At 48.5% G+C, this 24,822-nt stretch overlaps 1 protein-coding gene across 5 annotated transcripts in view; it reads left to right on the top strand.

The window, feature by feature from the left end:
- armc9 (armadillo repeat containing 9) overlaps positions 1 to 24,822 on the top strand; it is a 211,316-nt gene that overhangs the window by 172,345 nt on the left and 14,149 nt on the right. Inside the window, exons 21-25 of one of the 5 annotated variants that reach the window (XM_072474272.1) lie at positions 2,699 to 2,814; positions 4,442 to 4,578; positions 8,123 to 8,243; positions 13,076 to 13,251; positions 15,999 to 16,278. In XM_072474272.1, coding sequence (XP_072330373.1) covers positions 2,699 to 2,814; positions 4,442 to 4,578; positions 8,123 to 8,243; positions 13,076 to 13,251; positions 15,999 to 16,087 — 639 coding nt within the window. In that variant the 3' untranslated portion in view covers positions 16,088 to 16,278. Of the gene's footprint in view, positions 1 to 2,698; positions 2,815 to 4,441; positions 4,579 to 8,122; positions 8,244 to 13,075; positions 13,252 to 15,998; positions 16,279 to 24,822 lie in introns of those variants that run through there. The other 4 variants (XM_072474269.1, XM_072474270.1, XM_072474271.1 and 1 more) reach the window with 4 other exon arrangements.

Genomic DNA, 24,822 nt, shown 5'->3' with positions numbered 1-24,822 from the left:
TGGTGATCAACCCCCCTGACCAGGCCTGTTCCCCCCCCCCCTCCCGCAAACACTGGGCCCCGAGCTCACTGCCCGCTTTCCAAGATGGCTACCCACCTCTCCTCCAATCCCCACAGCAGCTATTTCACTAGCTTCAGATTTTAAAAAAATATATTTTTTTATTCAAAATTTTTACATACTTTCAACAAATAAGAAAAAACAAAGAACACATAAATAAACATCTTATAGCTATGTCACGTATTCCCCCAATATACAAGCCCCACATTAGACAATAATAAACACAGTAGTCAACTCAAAGTACCCCCCCTGGGTTGCTGCTGCAGCTGACCACCTAATGCTCCGCTAGAAAGTCTAGGAACGGTTGCCACCGCCTAAAGAACCCTTGCACAGATCCTCTTAAGGCAAATTTTACCCTCTCCAATTTAATGAACCCTGCCATGTCGCTGATCCAGGCTTCCACGCTTGGGGACCTCACATCCTTCCACTGTAGCAGAATCCTCCACCAGGCTACCAGGGACGCAAAGGCCAGAATACCGGCCTCTTTCGCCTCCTGCACTCCCGGCTCGTCCGATGCCCCAAATAGTGCGAGCCCCTCAACTCGGCTTAACCCGGGTGTTTACCACCTTAGACGCCGTCCTCGCAACACCCAGCCAGAACCCATCCAGCGCTGGGCACGCCCAGAACTTGTGGGCATGATTTGCTGGGCTCCCCGAACACCTCACACACCTGTCCTCCACTCCAAATAACAGACTCAGCCTTGCCCCCGTCATGTGCGCTCTGTGCAGAACCTTAAATTGTATCAGGCTAAGCCTGGCGCAAGAGGAGGAAGAATTTACCCTACCCTTGGCGTCCGCCCACGTACCCTCGTCTATCTCCTCCCCCAGCTCCTCCTCCCATTTACCTTTCGGCTCCTCCACCGAGGCCTCCTCCTCCTCCTGCATCTCCTGGTAGATCGCCGAGACCTTCCCTTCTCCAACCCACACCCCCGAGAGCACCCTATCCTGGATCCTGCGTGCTGGCAGCAGCGGAACTTCCCTCACCTGCCGTCTTACAAACGCCCTTACCTGCATGTACCTGAAGGCATTTCCAGGGGGGAGCCCAAATTTTTCCTCCAACGCCCCAAGGCTCGCAAACGTCCCATCTATAAACAGGTTCCCCATCCTTCTAATACCTGCCCTGTGCCAGCTCAGGAACCCCCCATCCATTCTCCCCGGGACAAACCGATGGTTCTCTCGGATTGGGGACCACACCGAAGCCTCTGCCTCCCCCCTGTGACGTCTCCACTGCCCCCAAATTTTGAGGGTCGCCGCCACCACTGGACTCGTGGTGTACCCAGTCGGCGGGAGCGGCAGCGATGCCGTCACCAGCGCTCTCAGGCTCGTGCCCACAAAGGACGCCATCTCCAGCCTCCTCCACGCCGCCCCCTCCCCCTCCATTACCCACTTGCGTATCATCGCCACATTGGCAGCCCAGTAGTACCCACACAGATTAGGCAACGCCAGCCCTTATCTGTCCCTGCTCCATTCCAGAAACACCCTTCTCACCCTCGGGGTCTTTTTCGCCCATACAAACCCTATGATGCTCCTGCTGACCCACTTAAAAAAGACCTTAGGGATCAGGATGGGGAGGCATTGGAATATAAAAAGGAACCTCGGGAGCACCATCATCCTCACCGACTGTACCCTACCCGCCAGGGAGAGTGGCAGCATATCCCACCTTTTAAACTCCTCCTCCATCTGCTCCACCAGCCTCGTCAAGTTGAGCTTGTGTAGGGCCCCCCAGCTCCTGGCCACCTGGATCCCTAGGTCCCGAAAACTCCTTTCCGCCCTCTTCAGTGGAAGCGCGTCTATCACATTTTTAAATAGCTGTACTAAAGGGTGTTTGCTGAGGAACCAGTTAGATCACGGGAAGCCATTAGATAGGGGGTCCTTCCCGTTAATGGGCTGGAGATTAGCCTTAATTGGTGATTATTAATTTCTCGCCACGACGGGATTCGAATTTTGCCAACTGTAGCGGGTTGGTTAGATCTGAAACCGATCGCCGCCTGGCATATTCCCGATTTCGGACTCTCCCGCGATCTAACCGGCTCATTCGGATTCGCGCCCGGCGCAGCCGTGAGATCGAGCCCAGAAGCACTGAAATTGTAATAGTCGTTTTTTTGGCCCACATTGATGAGAAAAATGTAAATTCCAATGCATAAATATATTAAGTTATAAGAGATTATATAAAAGTGTGGCAAAGGAATAGAAAGCTCTTCTGTGCCTTTTGGTCAAGATTTTCCTTCGCAACTTTAATTATTTTGGCAAGCTACCCTGTGTTGTAAAAGTAACTAGCTGATTAACTCCAACAACTGGTATTCATATTAATTTACAGATGCACCCCATTGGGAACCTTTTTTGAATTTATATCTGAAATATTCAATCAGAAATAATTCAAGGGCATTGTTGAGAAAATTTAACGCTGATGATTAAAATATTTTGGTGCAATGCATCCCATGTTTTAAATGTGCAAATCATTGAACAAGCTTTCAATAACCAGGTAAATATGGATGTCCTCTTGGCTGTTTTTGGAACTGAGCAACGTTGTGTATATTTCCTTCCAAACACATGTCATGAGCCTTGCTAGTTATCATAATGAAATAATGTGAAAAATGTGCACTTTCAGACAATTTTACAACAAGCTTTCTATTGCTTGACAGATAATGACAAACACAATAAAGGGCAGGAGGAAGCCAGTGCCACTTTTGAATGAAAGTGTTGATGAACCTCTCCGACGACCAGTTACACCTAGCATACACAGAGTGGGTCATACATCGTAAGTATTCTGAATTTCCAAAGCAAGTGTTAAAAGAACTCATATTTTGTTTTCTTTAATGATCAGGTTATTTGGTGGAAATCTTTCGATCCAGAGCATTATAATTTGTAATGCAAAACACAAATTATTCTTGTGACAGTTTTAATTTTACTCTTAGTACCTAGCAATTTGGGTTTGCATGGCCATGGGATGCCGGTGAAGTGAAACATCGCAGTGTAGATTATTATTTATTGTTTATGTGAATTGAAGAGTCACATCAGGTACCGAACAAATAATTTCAGCCTTTTCAGTGATGCATTTTATTTACCGAGTATTGAGAAAATAATATCATTTCAAACAATGACTGAAACAATAAATGGTGAAGTACCCAATTTAAAGCTACCTGTTTGTGAAGGAAAAAAAAAGAAAAGCAAACCAAAGAAAGAGAAGACAGAAAATCTTAAGAAAGAAAATAATTACCTGAATGAACAGGTTCTTCCTGTAGGTGGAGGAGAAATGTGAACGGTGCCAGGGAGGCCCTGCCAACCACGCCCACATGTTCTGGACCTGCCCCAGACTTGTCGGGTTCTGGACAGCGAGTCGATGTGGGGGTAAGAGTGGAGCCGTGCCCACGAGTGGCAGTCTTCGGGGTATCAGACCAGCCAGAACTACATATGAGCAAAAGGGCCGATGCCCTTGCTTTTGCTTCCTTAATCGCATGCCGGAGAATTCTGCTCGGCTGGCGATCAGCAGCACCACCAACAGCTGTGGACTGGCTGGCAGACCTGTCGGAATTTCTTCATCTGGAGAAGATCAAATACATCATCCCCGGCGAGGGCTTCCACAAAGCGTAGGGGCTATTCATCAGCCTGTTCCAAGACCTGTTTGAGACCAATAGTGGTTTGGAAGGGAGGAGGAGTGGGCCGTGAGGGTAGAAAGAACCACACAGAGCAGATAGGAACAAGGGGGAAGGGGGGCAGCAAGGGAGGAACCCAGGGAAACATCAGGACAGGGCCTCCCAGCAAAGCCTGAGGGGCAACAGTGACAATTCCAAAACAAAAGAGGGCCTACAGCCTCCACGATGGAAGAAAGGGCTCAAGATGGAGCCTGGATAACAAAAAAGGGTGAGGGGGGCAAGGTTGGGGGGGGGGGGGGGGTGAAGGCCATTGAAAAGGGAACATTGAATTATAAATACGAACTGTCTTGCTCACCTATTGTATAATGTACAGATGTAAAAATTCAAGAAAAATATTTTTAAATAAGATCTTTTAAAAAAGGGACGGGGGTCAGGGTGGGAGTGGTTAAGGGGTTGGGACTTGGGGGTCATTTCCAAAATTAGGCTTTTGTAAACTACCAGGGCTACAAATCATTTATGTTGTATTGTATAAAATGAAAAACCTGAATAAAAACATTTTTTTTAAATAATTAAGTAAAACTCGTTACAAAATGTGTAGCATCTTAACTATTTATGAATGGAAGAACTATGTAATTTGCATTACTCTTGAGTTTCTAAAAATGTTCTTATTGAGTAGTCTTTTACTCAGTCTTTTACACAGACACAGTCTCACAGTCTTTTACTCGTTTTGTTACTAAAATGTATTTGGCCTCACAGAATGTATCAAGATTTCATTTTCTATGTGATTTATAGGTTAGGAACTGCTCTAAGTAAAAACGAAAGTAGAAGCCCCAGCACAGAGAGCAACCTGTATTCACAGCCGAGCACTCGGCCACCTACTCGAAGTGGGAGCAGAACAAGTTTTTCCGAGTTTGGTGCTTCTCCTGCTGGTAAGTTAAAATCTATATGGATAGTTGAAAAATTCCAAGAAACTAAGGGAATGTTTATTACTTCATACCAAATGATATATTGATTTCTATTAACTGGAACTTGTCCATACATATTTTACAACACTTTTCAGCAATGTCTTTCAGCAATGTGCTGGTTGAAGCATTTATTAAAGTATAAAACATAATAAGTACATTGTACAATATTGGCCGAGGTCTTACAGTTTCCAGATCATTGGAAATTGCCCGGGATTACAATGGGAATATTCCCTGCTCTCCACAAAAGACAGGACAAAGTCTTACAACACCAGGTTAAAGTCCAACAGGTTTGTTTCGATGTCACTAGCTTTCGGAGCGCTGCTCCTTCCTCAGGTGAATCAGGTGATTCACCTAAGGAAGGAGCAGCGCTCCGAAAGCTAGTGACATCGAAACAAACCTGTTGGACTTTAACCTGGTGTTGTAAGACTTCGTACTGTGCTCACCCCAGTCCAACGCCGGCATCTCCACATCATGGCTCCACAAAAGAGTCAGAGACGTTGAACAGCTCTGATGTACTTACCTGGATAGTTGCCCAGGAAATATTAGACAGAACAAACCTAGTCTTTCTCCTTGGTAACTACAGAATTGACCTCACCCCAGTCACTCACCCAGACCCGCCTGCCGACCACACCAACCCCACAACCTGATCTGACTACCCATCCTCACCCAATCCCACTACCTCCGGACCCACAGTGCCAATTCAACCACTACCTCAGCTGCTGCACCACCTGCCACCTACATACCTGCTGCTCTACCCACCGGCCACCCTAGCCACCTGCCACCATAATATAACGACCGGCCACCCTACCCACTTGTTGCCCTACCTACTTGTTGTCCTATGCAGGTGCCGCCTTTCCCATCTGCTGCCGTATGCACCAACCACCTACCCACCTTCCACCATAACCAAATGACTGACCATCCTAGTCACTTGTTGCCCTACCCACCTGCCACTTCATCCACCTGCCACCTTGCCCACCAACCATCCTACCAGTTATATACTATTTCCTGTTTAGCTTGCTGTACTTTGCAAACCAGTGCATTATGGAATTGCAGAATCCGCGCTATTACTTAGTTTGGTCGCTGAATTCAAATAAATTAAAGCTGTGACGATAAATCACCTCTATGCCTACATGTGCATTGATTCATCTTTGAAAAGTTATTGACAATTCTAGCATTAAAATGTAACACATTCCACCTGCCAACCAGACACACTGCCCAGCTGCCTCACCTGACATCTCATCTACCGACTTACCACCTCACTCACCCTAAACACCTACCTACCACCCTACCCATTCACCCAATTACTAACCTTCATCCATTCACCAATTCACTAACACTCACACTAGTCCTTTAAACATACTACATGGCATCTAGTGCCATAAAAAGAGGGCATGGTGTGGCTTTTCACAGACTATACAGCTGCTGCAATGGAGATCTTTGAGGGTCACTGTGCTGTACATTTCTAGGAAAGCCAAGTTTGGAAGCCTCAGCGGGAAATGTGGCGCAGTGTTAAGGTAGACAAAAGTTTGAATAAAACATCCCCCAACAAGGATAGCCGCTCCTCAGAATATCCGAGCCAATATTTTAACAAACATAGTGTGGGCTAAAGTTCTCAACTGCATCTCCCCACAAGCTGATGGAGCATCAATCTATTCATGGGCTTGTTCTATCACATCCCTATTCCTCCTCTCACCCCACCATTTCCTAGTTTGTGTGGATGGGTAGCTGCATGCGGGCAGATGTATGGAAATTAAATTTAACTGAGGGAAACATGGATTTTGCTGTATTTAACGACACTTCCCTTCATTGAACACTGATCCGAAGCCAACCATCTTAGATTGTCGAACATTCACCTGTCTGTAGAGGGAGTCCTACTTGGAATCATCCAAAGACGTTTAGTGATGTTGGAGTTGTATGCGCTCCATAAAAACAATTCTCAAAGATGTCATTCTCTTCAGATTGTGCAGTGGTTCCTTCTTCCTCCTTTCTCCCCCGCCCTCGCCCACAGTAGCAAGCCTGCTGCCACGGTGCAACACGTCTGTTTCCAGTCTTGTGCAATTACCTGGCACACACAAGACCTCAGCCCAAATCTTCTGGTCATTGCTGCTGCCAACAAAGATTTTCCCAACCCAGCGCTACTTCTAGCATCTGTCATTTAACTCCAGCTGCCAGAATAGAGTCCCAAATCTCCGTCTCTAGCTCCGAGTTAGACACACGCAGGGTCCTGAGCAGCAGGGAATTGACCATCGGAAGTTTGAACTTCCCAGGCAATTCTCATGTATGCCCATGTGTCATGACTTGTGCACGTCTGTCACAAGTAGGCTTACGTTAACACTGCAATGAAATTTTTTAAAAATAAATTTTGAGTACCCACTTTCTTTCTTGTTTCCAATTGAGGGACAATTTAGAGTGGCCAATCCATCTACTCAGCACATCTTTGGGTTGTGGGGATAAGACCCAGGCAGACACAGGGAGAATGTGCAAACTCCACATGGACAGTGACCCAGGGCTGGGATTGAACCCAGATCCTCAGTGCTGTGAGGCTGCAGTGCTAACCACTGCGCCACCATGCCGCCCAATACTGCAATGAAGTTACTGTGAAAATCCCCTAGTCACCACACTCCGGCGCCTGTTCGGGTACATTGAGGGAGAATTCAGAATGCCCAATTCACCTAACAAGCATCTCTTTCGGGACTTGTGGGAAGAAACCGGAGCGTCCGGAGGAAATCATCGCAGACACAGGGAGAACGTGCAGACTCTGCACAGACAGTGACCCAAGCCAGGAATCGAACCCGGGTCCCTGGTGCTGTGAAGCAACAGTGCTAACCACTGTGCTACCGTGCCGCCCATATGGAGAGCGGAAGATTTTGGCCCTCATCTCTCACAACCAAATTATCCAGAAATTCAGTAAAATTCTTGACCATGTCCCCAAATAAGAAAATTCAGGCCAGCATTGTGAAGATGATCGACACAATTGGACTCATTGCTGAGTCCTGAGAACAGGAATCAGGGAGTATTGGATGAGATGCTAAACCAGTGTCTCTTTCTCAGTCTCAGTAAACAATGAGTGATTGAAAGCTAAACTCCGAAACAATAAGATTCTGTGAAATTTCTCACCATCACTGCAAGACAGCCAATCAGAATTCCAGACTTTCAATCCAACATTGTGACCACCCTCATTCAGTCTTCATGAGCTGCATTACACCCATGATATTTATGTCTTCTCAAAAGCACGGGAAACAATACGTTCACTAGACTGTTAAATCATTCATTTTGCTTTTCTCTGAATTTCCCTTCATACATAAATGGAATTTCACAATTAAGATTCCCAAAATTTTACAAAGACTAAACTATTCAAATGAATAATTTTTTGCCATTTGGTATTGAGTATTGCTGAAAATAATATTTTGTCGAACAAAGGCAAGATTAAAACCTTCAAAGTTTTTTTCAGTAATTCTCGAGTTTAATCATTTTCGATGAAACTGTTCTTGTGTTTTTTTCTCCACAGATTCTGACCGCAATACATCACGGTTGGGTTCTCCAGTTGGTGATTTTGAGCGGTATCTTACAGCAGCTACAAGTTCATTAGGTACCAGATCTTTTGACAGATTGAATAAACAATCTATCAGGTGAGGAAACTGCTAATACTAAAATCCACAAATTGTACTCTACAAGAAAAATCGTGATGAACATTTTCTCAAGACGTGCTTAAAATAATTACAAATCATTGCTAATTTCACCGGATTCCTCTGGAAGACATTAATCATTTCACTTGATTGTATTTTAACAATATGTGCTGAACACCATTGGGTGGATCTCCAGCTCAGCCCGCTGAAAGCAGAATATTTACACCTTGCCAGCTTTGGTAGCAGAAGTGGGAAGGCAGATTATCAGTAGCACAAATAGGAAGGCAGATTATTATTTGAATGGGTGTAAATTGAGAGAGGTGGAAACTCAGCAAGACCTTGGTGCCCTCGGGCATCAGTCACTGAAAGTAAGCACATAGGTACAGCAGGCAGTAAAGAAGGCAAATGGTGTGTTGGCCTTCATAGCGGGAGGATTTGAGTATAGGAATAGAGATGTTTTACTGCAATTGTACAGGGCATTGGTGAGGCCACACATGGGGTGGAATTCTCCCCCCCCCCCACGCCGGGTGGGAGAATGGCCGTGACGCCGCGCAAGTCCCGCCATGCTGCCCCGACACCCGCAAGCGATTCTCCAACCCCCCCCCAAACCAGCGCGTCGAGAATCACGCCTGGCCGCTCGGAGGATCGCCGTTTGCAAACGGCGAGCGGCGATTCTCCGGCCCGAATGGGCCGAGCGGCCGCCCCAACACGACAGGTTCCCGCTGGCGCCGTCCACACCTGGTCACGGCTGGCGGGAACTGCGCGGGAATGCTGGGGGGGCGGCCTGTGGGGGGGGGGGAAGGGGGTTCCTGGGGGTTCCTGCACCGGGGGGGGGGCCTCCGATGGGGTCTGGCCCGCGATCGGTACCCACTGATCGGCTTGCCAGCCTCTCTAAAGGAGGACCTCCTTCCCTCTGCCGCCCCGCAAGATCCATCCGCCATCTTCTTGCGGGGCCGCCTCGGGGAGGACGGCAACCGCGCATGCGCGGGTTGGCGCCGGCCAACCCACGCATATGCGGGTGACGTCCTTTACGCGGCGCCGGCTGCGTCATTTACGCGGCGCCGCTTTTTACACGGCGTCAAGGCCCAGCGCGCGTAAATTACGCTCCTAGCCCCCCCGGGGGCGGGAGAATAGGGGGCAGGGAGCGAGCTCCGACGCCGGAGTGAAACACTCCGGTTTTCACTCCGCGTCGGCACTTAGACTCCATTTCAGAGAATCGCGCCCCTGGAATATTGTGTGCTGTTTTGGTGTCCTGATATGAGTGTTGCTAACTTTTGGTTGGTTCAATTGGCTCTGTTTTATAACCTTTGCTCTCAAGTCGCCAGGTATCTTTATGATACCGCCACGAGGTTCAAGTTCAAGTAATGATCAATAACTCAGTTAGTAAGATTCAAATCAAAGCACATTTATTATACACAGTAATCGCTACTCATGCACAAATTCTACGTCTAAGCTACTTCTACAACTAATAGGCCTATACTTAGCTTCGGACTGGCCCAGCAGGTCAGGGGAACAAATGGCCTTTCGTTTGGGTTCTGAAACTGCGGGATTCGAAGTTGGTACGGATTGGTAGCTAGGAGCGCCTATCTCGTCGCGAGCGTCGACATGAGACTTACTTCAGTGATACGGCAGCTTGGACAGTTCACTCTCAAGGGTTGGTTCGCGTTGCTGAGTGACCCTGTCAAGAAGAACGATTTGAACTTGGGGGCTTTACTTTATAGTCCCCAGGGGCTTCCCGCCTTTCGGGGCGGACCCTGTACCTGGTTCCAGATGATTTGGACTTTGTTCCAATTGCTTGGTTTGATTTCTCCAATACTGGAGCGGTTCCCTGATCGATGGGCGGTCTTGAGGTGTCCATTAACCTCTTTTGTGTTGGCTCCTGCTGGCACCGGGGAGTCTGGCTTAGCTTTGTTTGTCCCAAATGTTGCGATTGTTCCCGGGGATTGCTTATTAGTATGTAGATGGCTGCTACATTATTATGCAGATGGCTGCTTGTATCGATGCTGTCTGGGCTTTTGCAGAGTTTAATACACAGTAAACTAGCACCTGCTGGTTTCTGCCTGTGTTGGCTGAATTTCCCTTCGGCCTTTGCTGTTCTCCATTTTAAATCGGGACTTGGCCAACTCAGGTGGCTACATGAGGAAGGATGTTCTTGCTATGGAGGGAGTACAGAGGAGGTTTACCAGACTGATTCCTGGGATGGCGAGACATTCATATGAGGTGAGACAAATGGGGGGATTCTCCGATTGCCTACGTCGGAATTGCACGGCCACGAACCCAGCCATTCTGCGTCCGTATCTGCAGGTAAAGACGGGGGCTTTACGTGGCGCGACTTCTATCCCCCACCGGACGGAGCATCGGTGTGGGGGCCCCGCCAACATTTTGGTCGTAACACCAGACGCTTCCTCCGGACATAGCTGCAAAATCGGAAATTCCAGCCAAAAGTCTTTTAGGATTATATTCATTGGAGTCTAGCAGAGTGAGACAGGATCTCATAGAAACTTACAAAATGCTAACAGGATTAGACAGGGTAGATTCAGAAAAAATGTTCCCGATGGTGCTACGGGTCATAGTTTGAGGATAAGGGATAAACCTTTTAGGACTGAGGTGAGGAGAAATGTCTTCACCTAGAGAGCGGTGAATCTGTGCAATTCGCTACCACAGAAAGTAGTTGAGGCCAAAAAGTTGTGCAATTTCAAGAAGGAATTAGATATAGCTCTTGGGGCTAAAGGGATCAAGGGATATGGGGGTAGGCGTAATCAGGGAATTGAACTTGATGATCAGCCATGATTATAATGAAGTGGAGCAGGCTCAAAGGGCTGAATGGCCTCCGCCTGCGTCTATTTTCTATGTTTCTATGAATCCCGTGTCGAGGCAAAATCGAGATTCGTGACCGGATTCTCCATGCCCGCCCCATCGGCCATCGCGATGTCCCAGCAGAGCTTCCTGCCCCGACCCGGCGGGACCATGCACGTAGCTCATTAGAGCAATTTTGCATGTTATTGGCAGGTAGGGCACATCATTCACAAGTTAGGTGGGATACTTTTTACATACTCAGTGACTGTTTCATGCCTGCAGATGGGGAGAGCAGCCAAAGGAGCCCCATTCCAAGGAAGACCCCTGATCTCAACCCCTCCAGCTCAGCACAAGCCAACCTGATCCCCACCTCATATGAAGGGCCCTGGCAGCAATTGTCATGAGGGTATTTACCACCTTGCCACCCCTCAGATTGCAAGGTGCCAATTTGGCACTGCCTAGAGGCGGGGCATGAAGGGGGATTGACGGTGTGATTCTGAAGGGGAGGAATGGTGGAAGGGAAGTCTGAAGGGGGCTTCTGAGGAGCAGGGGTTGGGCCTTGCCTGCAAATAGGGTGGGGAGGGATGTGCCCTGCCAGCAATCCGAGGGGGGGGGGGGGGGGGGTTGCAGGTGCTGCAGCAGTTATTTCAGAGTTGTGGGACCTGTCAGAGACATTAGGTCCAGCCCCTCGCAATTACAGTGCGCAGCCCAGTGAACCATTGAATGGCACGGTAAAGGCGATGTGGGCAAAATGTTTTTCCAAGTGTCAATGAATGGCATGTTAGCACCAGCAGAATCACTCTGATTTTCCCACTGGTGGGAGCACTTGGTCGCAGTTCAGGAGAATCATGCGTCCATGTTACTTTCAGGCATCCTTTTACAGCAAAGTATATCTTATTGAATTTCTGAACAGCTTAAAGGTTAATGATCTACAGCCCACTACTGTGAACTAGGCAGGGCAGCTTTTCATTTTTACCAGGTGGAATTGAGCATTGCTTGGGCAGACAAGAAAGAAACATATCTGGAGGGTAGATGAAACAATTTCATGGCCAAACATGACCCATTACATTTTCCTTCCATTTAAATTAACAGGAAGTAAACCAGGTGAGCCTTCCCCTTTCTCATTTCTATCTTTGCATGGATGTGGTATAGATGATGAAAGTGTTCAGCAGAAGTGGTAATCAGGGACGAAATTCTCCGGAAACGGTGCGATATCCGCCGACTGGCGCCCAAAATGGCGCAAATCAGATGGGCATCGCGCCGCCCCAAAGGTGTGGAATGCTCCGCATCTTTGGGGGCCGAGCCCCAACATTGAGGGGCTAGGCCGGCGCCGGAGGAATTTCCACCCTGCCAGCTGGCGGAAAAGGCCTTTGGTGCCCCGCCAGCTGGCGCGGAAATGACATCTCCGGGCGGCGCATGCGCGGGAGCATCAGCGGCCGCTGACAGCATTCCCGCGCATGCGCAGTGGAGGGACTCTCTTCCGCCTCCGCCATGGCGGAGGCGGAAGGGAAAGAGTGCCCCCACGACACAGGCCCGCCCGCGGGCCCCGATCGCGGGGCAGGCCACCGTGGGGGCACCCCCTGGGGCCAGATCGCCCCGCGCCCTCCCCAGGACCCCGGAGCCTACCCGCGCCGCCTTGTCCCGCCGATAAGGTAGGTGGTCTAATTTACGCCGGCGGGACAGGCATTTTAGCGGCGGGACTTCGGCCCATCCGCCAGAGAATCGAGCGGGGGGGCCCGCCAACCGGCAGGGGGTCGGAGAATTTCGCCCCAGATTTATAGATGCATTCTCTTCCTTCCATTTTATCTTCTTCCCCTTTACTCTGATAATTTTTTTGTCCACTTAATGCAAAGAGGAAGCAAGGTCTGCAGACCATTCAGTTGAGATCCAGTTGTTTAATGGTCCACTTACAGTGGTGGAAAATTAGCTATGAGTCGTGAAAATTACAATGTGGTTTAATGCTTAGGTGCTACTTAACCTTGAACTTTAATGAGATGTGCTATCAATTATCTTTCATTCTATTCTTTCTGCTCCTGTAGGCAAAATGATTTTGAAATTGCATTTGACAGTAGACCCAAGATTCCTAGGACTCCAGATGTTTCTACTAGCCCACGAAAGATCAAAACTCCACCAATTGCCCCTCAGTTTTCCCAATCTGGTCCTCAACAGACAAGCCGCCCAAGTTCTGGAGGATCCTCTAACAGAAGCAAACAGAGTGAGTAATAAAGACATCCAGTGAGTTGGCAATGAGTTCCACAGATTAACCACTCTCTGCCTGAAGAAATTCCTCTTCATCTCCGTTTTAAAGGATCTTCCCTTCAGTCTGTGGCTGTGCCCTCGGGTTCTAGTTTCTCCTACTAGTGGAAACATCCTCTCCACGTCTGCTCTATCTAGGCTTCTCAGTATTCTGTAAGTTTCAACAAGATCCCCCCTCATCCTTCTAAACTCCATCGAGTACAGTCCCAGAACCCTCAACCGCTCCTCATACGGCAAGTCCTTCATTCCAGGGATCATGCTTGTGAAGCTCCTCTGGGCCCTCTCCAAGACCAGCACATCCTTCCTTAGAAATGGGACCCAGAACTGCTCACAATATTCCAAATGAGATTTGACCAGAGCCTTATACAGTGTCAGCAGTATATCTCTGCTCTTGTTTTCTAACCCTCTCAACATGAATGCTAACATACGACATTTGAACAGCCGTGTCACTCTGCCTAAATTCAGATAGGCTGATAAAACATAATGCTGCTTACCTTGTCACCTGTTTCTTACTTTGCATTGTTATATGGAAAATAGAAGCAGGAGGAGGCAATTCAAGCCTTCAAGCCTGTTCCACCATTCATTATGATCGTGGCTGATCATCAAATTCAATACCCTGATCCCACCTTCTCCCCATATCCCTTGATCCCTTTAGCTCCAAGAGCTACATCTAATTCCTTCTTGAAATTACACAATGTTTTAGCCTCAACTACTTTCTTTGGTGTGAATTCCACAGATTCACCACCCAGGTGAAGAAATTTGTCTACACCTCAGTCCTGAAAACTATGACCCCTAGTTCTGGACTCCCCCACCATCAGGAACGTTCTTTCAGAATCTACGCTGTCTAATCCTGTTAGACTTTTATACGTTTCTGTGCGATCCCCTCATCCTTCTAAACTCCAATGAATATAATCCTAAACAACTTTGTCACTCCTCTTGTGGCAGTCCTGCTATCCCAGGAATCAGCCTGGTAATCCTTTGCTGCACTCCTTCCACAGCAAGAATATCCTTCCTCAGATAAGGAGACCAAAATGGCACACAATACTCCAGGTGTGACCTCACCAACCAATGGCCTTTACAATTGTAGGAAAACATCCCTATTCTTATATTCAAATCGTCCCGTTATGAAGGCCAACAAACCATTTGCCTATTTACTGCCTGCTGTACCTGCGCGCTTACTTTTAGCGACTGATGCACGAAGACACCAAGGTCTCGCTGTGTATCCACCTCTCTCAATTTGCACCATTCATATAATAAATTGCTTTCCTATAGTTTGCTATCAAAGCGGATAACCTCACATTTATCCACATTTTACCGTATCTGACAACCAAATGCCCACTCAGCTTGCCAAAACCCTGCTGAAGCATCTCTGCATCCTCCTCACAGTTCACCCGCCCACCCAACTTTGTATCATCTGCAAATTTGAAGATAATACATTTAGTTCCCTTGACAAATAATGAATACATAATGTGAACATTTGGACTCCTCGCACATTTCCCTGGGGCACCCCACTAGTCACTTCCTGCCAATTGGAAAAAGACCCATTTATTCCAGCGTTTTGCTTCCTGGCTGCTGAACAGCTTTCTACCCATCTCAAGAAATTACCCGCAATCCTATGCACTTTAACTTTACATTGTAATCTGCTATGTGAGACCTTGTCAAAAGCCTTCTGAAAGTCTAAAAACAAAACACATCCACCATACAAATGTGAGGTAATGCATTTTGGAAGGTCTAATACAGGTAGGGAATATACAGTGAATGGTAGAACCCTCAAGAGTATTGACAGTCAGAGAGATCTAGGTGTACAGGTCCACAGGTCACTGAAAGGGGCAATGCAGGTGGAGAAGGTAGTCAAGAAGGCATACGGCCCGCTTGCCTTCATTGGCCAGGGCATTGAGTATAAAAATTGGCAAGTCATGTTGCAGCTGTATAGAACCTTAGTTAGGCCACACTTGGAGTATAGTGTTCACTTCTGGTCGCCATACTACCAGAAGGATGTGGAGGCTTTAGAGAGGGTGCAGAAGAGATTTACCAGGATGTTGCCTGGTATGGAGGGCATTAGCTCTGAGGAAAGGTTGAATAATCTTGGTTTGTTCTCACTGGTACGACGGAGGTTGAGGGGCGACCTGATAGAGGTCTAAAAAATAATGAGGGGCATAGACAGAGTGGATAGTCAGAGACTTTTTCCCAGGGTAGAGGGATCAGTTATTGGGGGCATAGGTTTAGAGGAGATGTACGAGGCAAGATTTTTACACAGAGGGTAGTGGGTGCCTGGAACTCGCTGCCGGAGGAGGTGGTGGAAGCAGGGATGATAGTGACGTTTAAGGGGCATCTTGACAAATACATGAATAGGATGGGAATAGAGGGATACGGACCCCGGAAGTGTAGACGGGTAGCATGGTCGGCGCAGGCTTGGAGGGCCTAAGGGCCTGTTACTGTGCTGTACTTTTCTTTGTTCTCCCTGGTCAACTCTACTAAATACATCTGCAAAGAATTCCAGTAGATTTGTCAAGCATGACTTTTCCTTTCGTAAATCCATGTTGACTTTGTATGATTATACCAGATGCTGTGCTATGAAACCCTTGATAATGAACTCTAGAAACTTCCCTACTATCGATGTCAGGCTCACTGGTCTATTGTTCCCTGTTTTCTCTCTACCTCCTTTTTTGAATAACGGGGTTATATTAGCTACTTTTCAATTTTCAGGAACCATTCCAGAGTCCAAAGAATTTTGGGAAATTACCACCGATGGATCTACTATTTCTAGGGCCACTTCCTTACGTACGCTGGGATGAAGATTATGAGGCCCTGAAGATTTATCCACCTTCAATTTTCCTCAAACCCATTTCTTTACTTTAAAAAAAAACAATTTAGAGTACTCAATTATTTTTTTTCCAATTAAGGGACAATTTAGCGTAGCCAATCCACCTACCCTGCACATCACGGTAGCCAGTGGGTAGCACTGTTGCTTCACAGCTCCAGGGTTCCAGGTTCGATTCCCGGCTTGAGTCACTGTCTATGTGGAGTCCGCACGTTCTCCCCGTGTCTTAGTGAGTTTCCTCTGGGTGCTCCAGTTTCCTCCCACAAGTCCCGAAAGACATGGGGCGAGATTCTCCGACCCCCCGCCGGGTCGGAGAATCGCCGGGGGCTGGCGTGAATCCCGCCCCCGCCGGTTGCCGAAGTCTCCGGCACCGGATATTCGGGGGGGCGGGAATTGCTCGTGCCGGTTGGCGGGCCCCCCCGCTCGATTCTCCGGCCCGGATGGGCCGAAGTCCCGCCGCTAAAATGCCTGTCCCGCCGGCGTAAATTAAACCACCTACCTTACCGGCAGGACAAGGCGGCGCGGGCGGGCTCCAGGGTCCTGGGGGGGGCACGGGGCGATCTGGCCCCGGGGGGGTGCCCCCACGGTGGCCTGGTCCGCGATCGGGGCCCACCGATCCGCGGGCGGGCCTGTGCCGTGGGGGCACTCTTTCCCTTCCGCCTCCGCCACGGTCTCCACCATGGCGGAGGCAGAAGAGACTCCCTCCACTGCGCATGCGCGGGAATGCTGTCAGCGGCCGCTGACGCTCCCGCGCATGCACCGCCCGGAGATGTAATTTCCGCGCCAGCTGACGGGGCACCAAAGGCCTTTTCCGCCAGCTGGCGGGGCGGAAATTCGTCCGCCGCCGACCTAGCCCCTCAAGGTTGGGGCTTGGCCCCCAAAGATGCAGAGCATTCCGCACCTTTGGGGCGGCGCGATGCCCGTCTGATTTGCGCCGTTTTGGGCGCCAGTCGGTGGACATCGCGTCGTTTCCGGAGAATTTCGCCCGTGCTGTTAGGTAATTTGGACATCCTGAATTCTCCCTCAGTGTTTCCAAACAGGCGCAGGAATGTGGCGACTAGGGGCTTTTCACAGTAACTTCATTGCAGTGTTAATGTAGGCAATAAAGATTATTATTATCTTTGGGTTGTGGGGGTAGACACGGAGAATGTCCAAACTCCATATGGACAGTGACCCAGGGCCGGGATCGAACACGGGTCCTCAGCGCCGTAGGCAGCAGTGCTAACCACTGCACCACCGTGATGCCCAAACCATTTCTTTACTAATACTAATTTCCTTACCTCCTCACTGAAATTTGTGTCTCTCAGAATTTTCGGTACATTATTTATGTCTTCCTGCGTGAAGACAGAAACAAAGTATGAAATTAGTTCCTCAGTCATTTCTTTGTTCCCCTATATGAATCCTCCATTTCTGACATTAGTTTTTAGCAATCTTTTTCTCTTTACATACCTATAAAAACTTTTGCAGTCACTTTTTATGTTCCCTGCTAGCTTACTTTCATATTGTATTTTCCCCTTCTTAATCAATCCCTTTGTCCGTCTTTGCTGAATTTTAAACTGTTCCCAATACTCAGGTCTATTGCTTTTTCTTGCTTCTTGCTAATTTGTATGCCACTTCTTTGAATCTAATATCATCTCTAATTTCCCTTGTAAGCCATGGTTTAGCCACAGTTTCCTTTCTACTCTTGCACCAAATAGGAATAAACAACTTTTAATAATCTTTATTGTCACAAGTAGGTTTACATTAACACTGCAATGAAGTTACTGTAAAAAGCTCCTAGTCGCCACATTCAGGCGCCTGTGCGGGTACACAGAGGGAGAATTCAGAATATCCAAATTACCTAACAGCACGTCTTTCGGGACTTGTGGGTGCAATCGGAGGAAACTCACGCAGACACGGGGAGAACGTGCAGACTCCACAAGACAGTGACCCAAGCCGGGAATCAAACCTGGGACCCTGGAGCTGTGAAGCAACAATGCTACCCACTGTGCTATTGTGCTGCCCACTTTTGGAGTTCATCTATTCGTTCCTTGAATGCCTGCCATTTCCTGTCCTCTGTCCTTCCTTTCAGTAATGTTTCCCAGTCCATCATAGCCAGCTCATGCCTCATACCATCAAAGTTGCCTTTATTGAGGTTTAGGACCTTGGTCTCAGAATAAACTACCTCACTATCCACCTTGATGAAGAGTTCTATCATATTATGGTCATTCATCCCCTAGGGGTCTCTCACAACGGGGTTACCAAATAATCCTTTTTCATGGCACAACACCCAGTCCAAGATGCCCTGTTCCCTTGTTGGTTCCTCCATGCATTGGTCCAGAAAACCATCCCGTATACACTCCAGAAATTCCTCCTCGATTATACTGTGACTAATTTGACTCACCCAATCTATATGCAGATTAAAGTCACCCGTAATCACAGATGTTCCTTTATCACATGCATTTCTGATTTCCTGTCTAATGCTATTCCCAACATTACCACTGTAGTTTGGTGGTCTGTATATCACTCCTACTAATGTTTTTTGCCCATTGGTGTTTCTCAACTCGACCAATACAGATTCCACAACAGGAGCATAACGGGGTTTGTGTGGGCGCGAGGGACTCCGAGGGTGAGAAGGGTGTTCCTGGAGCGGAGTAGGGATGGGGGTGGGGGCTGGCATTGCCCAACCTCTGTGGGTACTACTGGGCCGCCAATGTGGCAATGGTGCGCAAGTGGGTGATGGAGGGGGCTGCATGGAAGAGAATGGAGGCGGCGTCTTGTGAGGGTACGAGTCTGGAGGCGCTGGCAACGGCGCCGCTGCCGCTCCCTCCAATGAGGTATACCACGAGCCCGGTGGTGGCGGCTACCCTCAAAATCTGGGGGCAATGGAGGCAGCACAGGGGGAAAGTGGAGGCATCGGTGTGGACTCCAATACGGGGGAACCACCGGTTTGTCCCAGGGAGAATAGATGGAGGGTTTTCGGGGTGGCACAGGGCAGGGATAAGAAGGTTGGGGGACCTGTTTGTGGATCGGAAGTTCGTGAGCCTGGGTGAGCTGGAGGAGAAGAATGGGCTCCCCCCCGGGGAACACCTTTAGTTATCTACAGGTAAGGGCGTTTGCCAGGCGGCAAGTGGTGGAATTCCCACTGCTGCTGCCACGCACGGTACAGGACAGGGTGCTCTCGGGAGTGTGGGTTGGAGAGGGGAAGATCTCGGCAACATACCAGGTGATGCAGGATGAGGAGGTGGCCATGGTGGAGGAGCTGAAAGGTAAGTGGGAGGAGGAGTTGGGGGAGGAGATCGAGGAGGGGATGTGGGCAGATGCCCTTGGGAGGGTGAACTCTTCCTCTTTGTGTGCGAGGCTCAACCTCATACAGTTTAAGGTACTGCACAGGGCACACATGACCGGGACAAGGATGAGACGGTTTTTTGTGGGTGAGGACAGGTGTGTTAGGTGCTCAGGGAGCCCAGCAAACCACACCCATATGTTCTGGGCATGCCCAGCGCTGGAGGAGTTTTGGAAGGGCGTAGCAAGGACGGTGTCGAGGGTGGTAGGATCCAGGGTCAAACCGGGCTGGGGGCTCGCAATATTTGGGGTTGCAGGGGAGCTGGGAGTGCAGGAGGCGAAAGAGGCCGGTATTCTAGCCTTTGCGTCCCTGGTAGCCCGGCGAAGGATTCTTCTTCAGTGGAAGGATGCGAGGCCCCCAAGCGTGGAATCCTGGATCAACGATATGGCGGGGTTTATTAAATTGGAGAGGGTGAAATTTGCCTTAAGGGGATCGGTGCAAGGGTTTTTCAGGCGGTGGCAACCATTCTTGGACTTCCTGGCAGAACGGTAGACATTGGTCAGCAGCAGCAGCAACCGGTGGGGGGGGGGGGGGGGGGGGGGGGTCTATTTTATTTATTTTTGTTTGTCTATACTGGGGGATCTGAGGGGGTGTATATATTTGCCATGTTTGCTATGTGTTAATTCGGGGTGTTAATTTATTATTTATGTATAGGGGGAGGGGGGCACTGGGTTGTTTTGTTTTGTTTTGTATTTCATTCTATTGGGTTCCTTTTACATTTTGTTGATATTTTGTGAAAAACTTCAATAAAAATTATTTATAATAAAAAAATACAGATTCCACATCACCTGTGGTAATATCTTTCCCCAATATTGTATCAATATCTTCTTTACTTAACAGTGCAACTCCACCACTTTTTCCTTTCTGTCTGACCTCCCTAAAGACTGAATAGGCTTCAATGTTTAATTCCCATCCTTGGTCATATCTCTGTAATCCCAACTGTATCCTATCCCTTTACATCTATCTGTGCAACTAATTCATCCATTTTATTTCGAATGATCTGTGCGGTCAGGTAGAAAACCTTATGGCTAGTATTTTTAACATTCCTTGTCACATTCTTATTTTTTACATTATCTGATACAGACCCTTAATTTCTCTGCCTAGCACTTTTCTTTTTCCCCTCACTGTGTTTTTCTCTTGTTCTTGAATCCCCTACTCTCCATCATTTCATAGGTTCCCATCCCCTTGTCACACAGTTTGAATCCTCCCCAACTGCTCCAGCAAGTACCCCTCCCAGAACATCAGTCCCGATCCAGGTGTAACCCGTCTAGCTTGTACAGGTCCCACCTCCCCTAGAACCGGTCCCAATGCCCCAGGAATCTGAAATCCTCCCCCCATCTCTTCAGCCACGTATTCATCCAATATATCCTGCTATTTCTACTCTGACTCGCATGTGGCACCGGTAATAATCCTGAGATCAGTATCTTTGAGGTCCAACTTCTCAACTTTCTTCCTAACTCCCTATATCCTGCTTTTAGGATCGCATCCCTTTTTTTTTAACCAATGTCATTGGTACTGATGTGTACCACTATCACTGACCGTTCACCTCCCCCTCCAGAATGTACTGTAACCTCTCCCAGACAACCTTGACCCGAGCACCAGGGAGGCAAAATACCATCCTGGAGTCTCATTTGTGGCCACAGAAATGCCTGTCTATTCCCCTTACAATTGAATCCCCTATAAATATTGCATTCCCACACTTCTTACTCCTCCGCTCAGCAGCAGAACCAATCGTGGTGCAACAAATTTGGCTGTTGCTGCTCTCCCCTGAGGTCATTCCCCTCAACAGTGTCCAAAACGGTATATCTATTTTGCAGGGGAAATGGCCACAGGAGATTCCTGCACTGCCTGTCTTGTTCTCTCGTTCTGCCTGGTGGTCACCCATTTCCTTCCTGCTTGTGGAGTCTGAGCCTGCGATGTGGCCACCTCTTTTATACGTGCTGTCCACAACACTCTCCACCTCTTTTCTGCTTTGTATTTTTCTTCATTTAGTTTTTCCCGTTCTCTTTCAGTTTCTTTCTTTCCCCTCTATACAGTCTACTTGCAGTGGGTGGGTGTTGGTATTTGGGTGCATGTAGTGATTTCCTGTTGTTTTTTCCGATCTCTGTCAAGCAAAAAAAAAACCTTGTGGTGGGGTACTCTATGATGCAAGTGAAATGACTGTTAACACCTCAGCTTTTGGGCTGATTCAGTCTGTTAGAAAATGCATTTGTACGTATACGCTATCAAATTTATTTGATAGTGCTGTGTTTTGAGAAATAAGAAATATCTGTCTTTTCAACTTGACATTTTCCTGTCTTACATTTAAAATATACAGAATTGCTGTGCGATAATTTGAGACATCCTGTCACCTTGAAAAACAACTTTATGAGTGCAAGAATTGTTTTTGCAGTTCATTTCAGATCAATTGGTGTAATCTCGAGTCCTTTTGTCATGCTTCTGGGAAAGGATTTTTAAAATTTCTTTCATGGGATGTGAACGTCTCTGGCAAGGCCAACCAATTGTTGCCCATCCATAGAACATACAGTGCAGAAGAAGGCCATTCGGCCCATCGAGTCTGCACCAACCCACTTAAGCCCTCACTTCCACCCTATCCCCGTAACCCAATAATCCCTCAAATAACCTTTTTTGGGCACTAAGGGCAATTTAGCATGTCCAATCCACCTAACCCGCACGTCTTTGGACTGTGGGAGGAAACTGGAGAACCCGGAGGAAACCCACGCAGACACAGGCAGAACGTGCAGACTCCGCACAGACAGTGACCCAGCGGGGAATCAAACCTGGGACCCTGGTGCTGTGAAGCCACAGTGCTAGCCACGTGCTACCATGCTGCCCTAATAGTCCTCGAAAAGGTCCTCTATTTTTGCTGGCATCGATTTTATTGCAATCTTCTCACTTTGTTGTATGGTCTCCCATACAAGTAATTTTGTTGTGCATTCTTGGGGCTGAATTTTATTCTGGGGCTGGTGGTGGACCTTTAGTTGTCTTAAGGTGGGCCTTCTACCCCCATCAGCGAGAAAGTCCTGCTTTTAATAGCTGCTGCTCAAACAGATGGGAGCAGTGGCCACTGCTGGAATGTTAGCCAGTCCCTGAAGACAAGCAGCATGGTACTGGATTTACAGGATCTCCCTGGCGCCAGTTTGGCAGGCCCTGTGAGGAAAAATACAGGGGATGAAGTACTTTGTGGGGGTTGGCCTCTGATGGGCACAGGGTGATTGACCAGATGGCAACCTCACCCCTGCCCAGCCACACGACTTGCCAGGTTTTATTGGGCAGGAAGAAGCTCTGAGTCGTCTTTATTGGCCCAAGGACAAGGGAGCTGCACAACACCTCCCCTCCCATGGGAAAAATACCCACCAGGACAGATGGATAGGCAGTGGGCATGATGCCACTGCCATGACATCCAGTTTTACACTTCTGCATCTGCCAACCTTCCTCTGGGGGAGTTCAAGACCCAGCCTTGATAATATATACATAGATGTTGCTTATTGCCAAACTTTGGTCTGAACTTTTGCACTAAGAACAATTGACTTTGAAAGTGTGTCCTCGTCGTATGTTTTGTAGGACGTTGCTGTTTGCTGTGTAATGCTTTCATTGGCAAATTGAAGTGTGGAGGAGGAAACGTAGCATGACAGAAAATCTGCAGTAGAATTAGAATGCATATATCCAAAAAAAGTTTCAGCATATTTTTGTTACTTTTTTTACAATTGGTACCCTTTGTATTCTCAATTGGAAAATTTAGGGAAACATTTTGAACTGAAAAGAGGCTGCTTTAACTAGTTAGAAATCAATTTGTATTCCACAGTATCAGTAAAGCATATTCGTGACATTTGACAGCCTAATCATGTTATTCAGTAATTGGGGAAAGCCATTGGGCGCGATTCTCCACTCCCGCGTCGGTTGGGAGAATCGCCTGGGCCGCCAAAATTTCTGGAGACGCCGATCCGACGCCCTCCCGCGATTCTCCCAAGCGGCGGGAACGGCCTGGTCGAGTTTCGCAGGCCGGAGAATCGCCGGAGACACCCAAAATGGCGATTCTCCGGCACCCCCGCTATTCTGAGGCCCGGATGGGCCGAGCGGCCAGGCCAAAACGGCGGGTTCCCCCCGGCGCCGTCCACACCTGGTCGCTGCAGTCGTGGGCGGTGCGTGAACGCTGGGGGGGCGGCCTGTGAGGGGGGCGAGGGGGGATCCTGTACCGGGCTTCACCTGGAATGTGGGGTGGCCCGCGATCGGTGCCCACCGATCGTCGGGCCGTCCTCTCTGAAGGAGGACCTCCTTCCTTCCATGGCCCCATCTTCTTGCGGGGCGGATTTAGAGAGGACGACAACCACGCATGCGCGGATGACGTCTGTTATGCGGCGCCGGCCGCGTCATCTATGCGGCGCCGCTTTTACGCGGGCGACAAGGCCTGGGGCGTGTAGATGACGCGGCCCCGATCCTGGCCCATTGTCAGGGCCTGAATCGGTCGGGACCGGAGCCGTTCCGCGCCGTTGTAAACCTCGACGGCGTTCACAACGGCGCGGCCACTTCGGCGTGGGAGTGGAGAATCCCGCCCATTGTTCTTCTTGCAAAAACGCATTCTTCATGGGCAGCAGTCGTTAGCACTGCTGCCTACGGCTCTGAGGACCCAGGTTCGATCCCGTCCATGGGTCACTGTCCGTGTGGAGTATGCACATTCTCCCGGTGTCTGTGTGGGTCTCACTCCAACAACCCAAAAGATGTGCAGGGTAGGTGAATTTGCCACGCTAAATTCCCCCTTAAATAGAAAAAAAGAATTGTTTACCCTAAATTTTTTTCTTTTAAACACATTCTTCATTAAATTGATGCACTTAAAAATTGTGAGCCAGGTTTGTTTTGTGAATGCTATTTCTATCAATATTTATTACTTGTGCAACTTTTGGATTGAGCTTCAGCTTGGTTCAGTTGATAGCACTCATAGAATCATAGAATTTACAGTGCAGAAGGAGGCAATTCAGCCCATTGAGTCTGCACCAGCCCTTCGAAAGAGCACCTTACCCAAGCCCACACTACCCAAGCCCACACTACCCAAGCCCACACTACTCAAACCCACATCTCCACCCTATCCCCGTGACCCAGTAACTCCACCTAACCTCGTTTTTCTGGACACTAAGGGCAATTTACATGGCCAATCCACCTAACCTGCACATCTTTGGACTGTGGGAGGAAACTGGAGCACCCGGAGGAAACCCACGTAGACAAGGGTAGAACGTGTAGACTCCGCACACAGTGACCCAAGCTGGGAATCGAACCTGGGACCCTGGAGCAGTGAAGCAACGGTGCTAACCACTGTGCTACCGTGCCTCCCCTCGTGACTCTGAATCAAAATATTGTAGATTTTGGGCAGCGTGCTGGCGCAGTACTGT

Source organism: Scyliorhinus torazame, chromosome 14, assembly GCF_047496885.1.
Source record: "Scyliorhinus torazame isolate Kashiwa2021f chromosome 14, sScyTor2.1, whole genome shotgun sequence".
Taxonomy (NCBI): Eukaryota; Metazoa; Chordata; class Chondrichthyes; order Carcharhiniformes; family Scyliorhinidae; genus Scyliorhinus; species Scyliorhinus torazame.
Note: the sequence above shows the minus strand (reverse complement) of the source record. Positions and strands in the feature narration are given on the sequence as shown.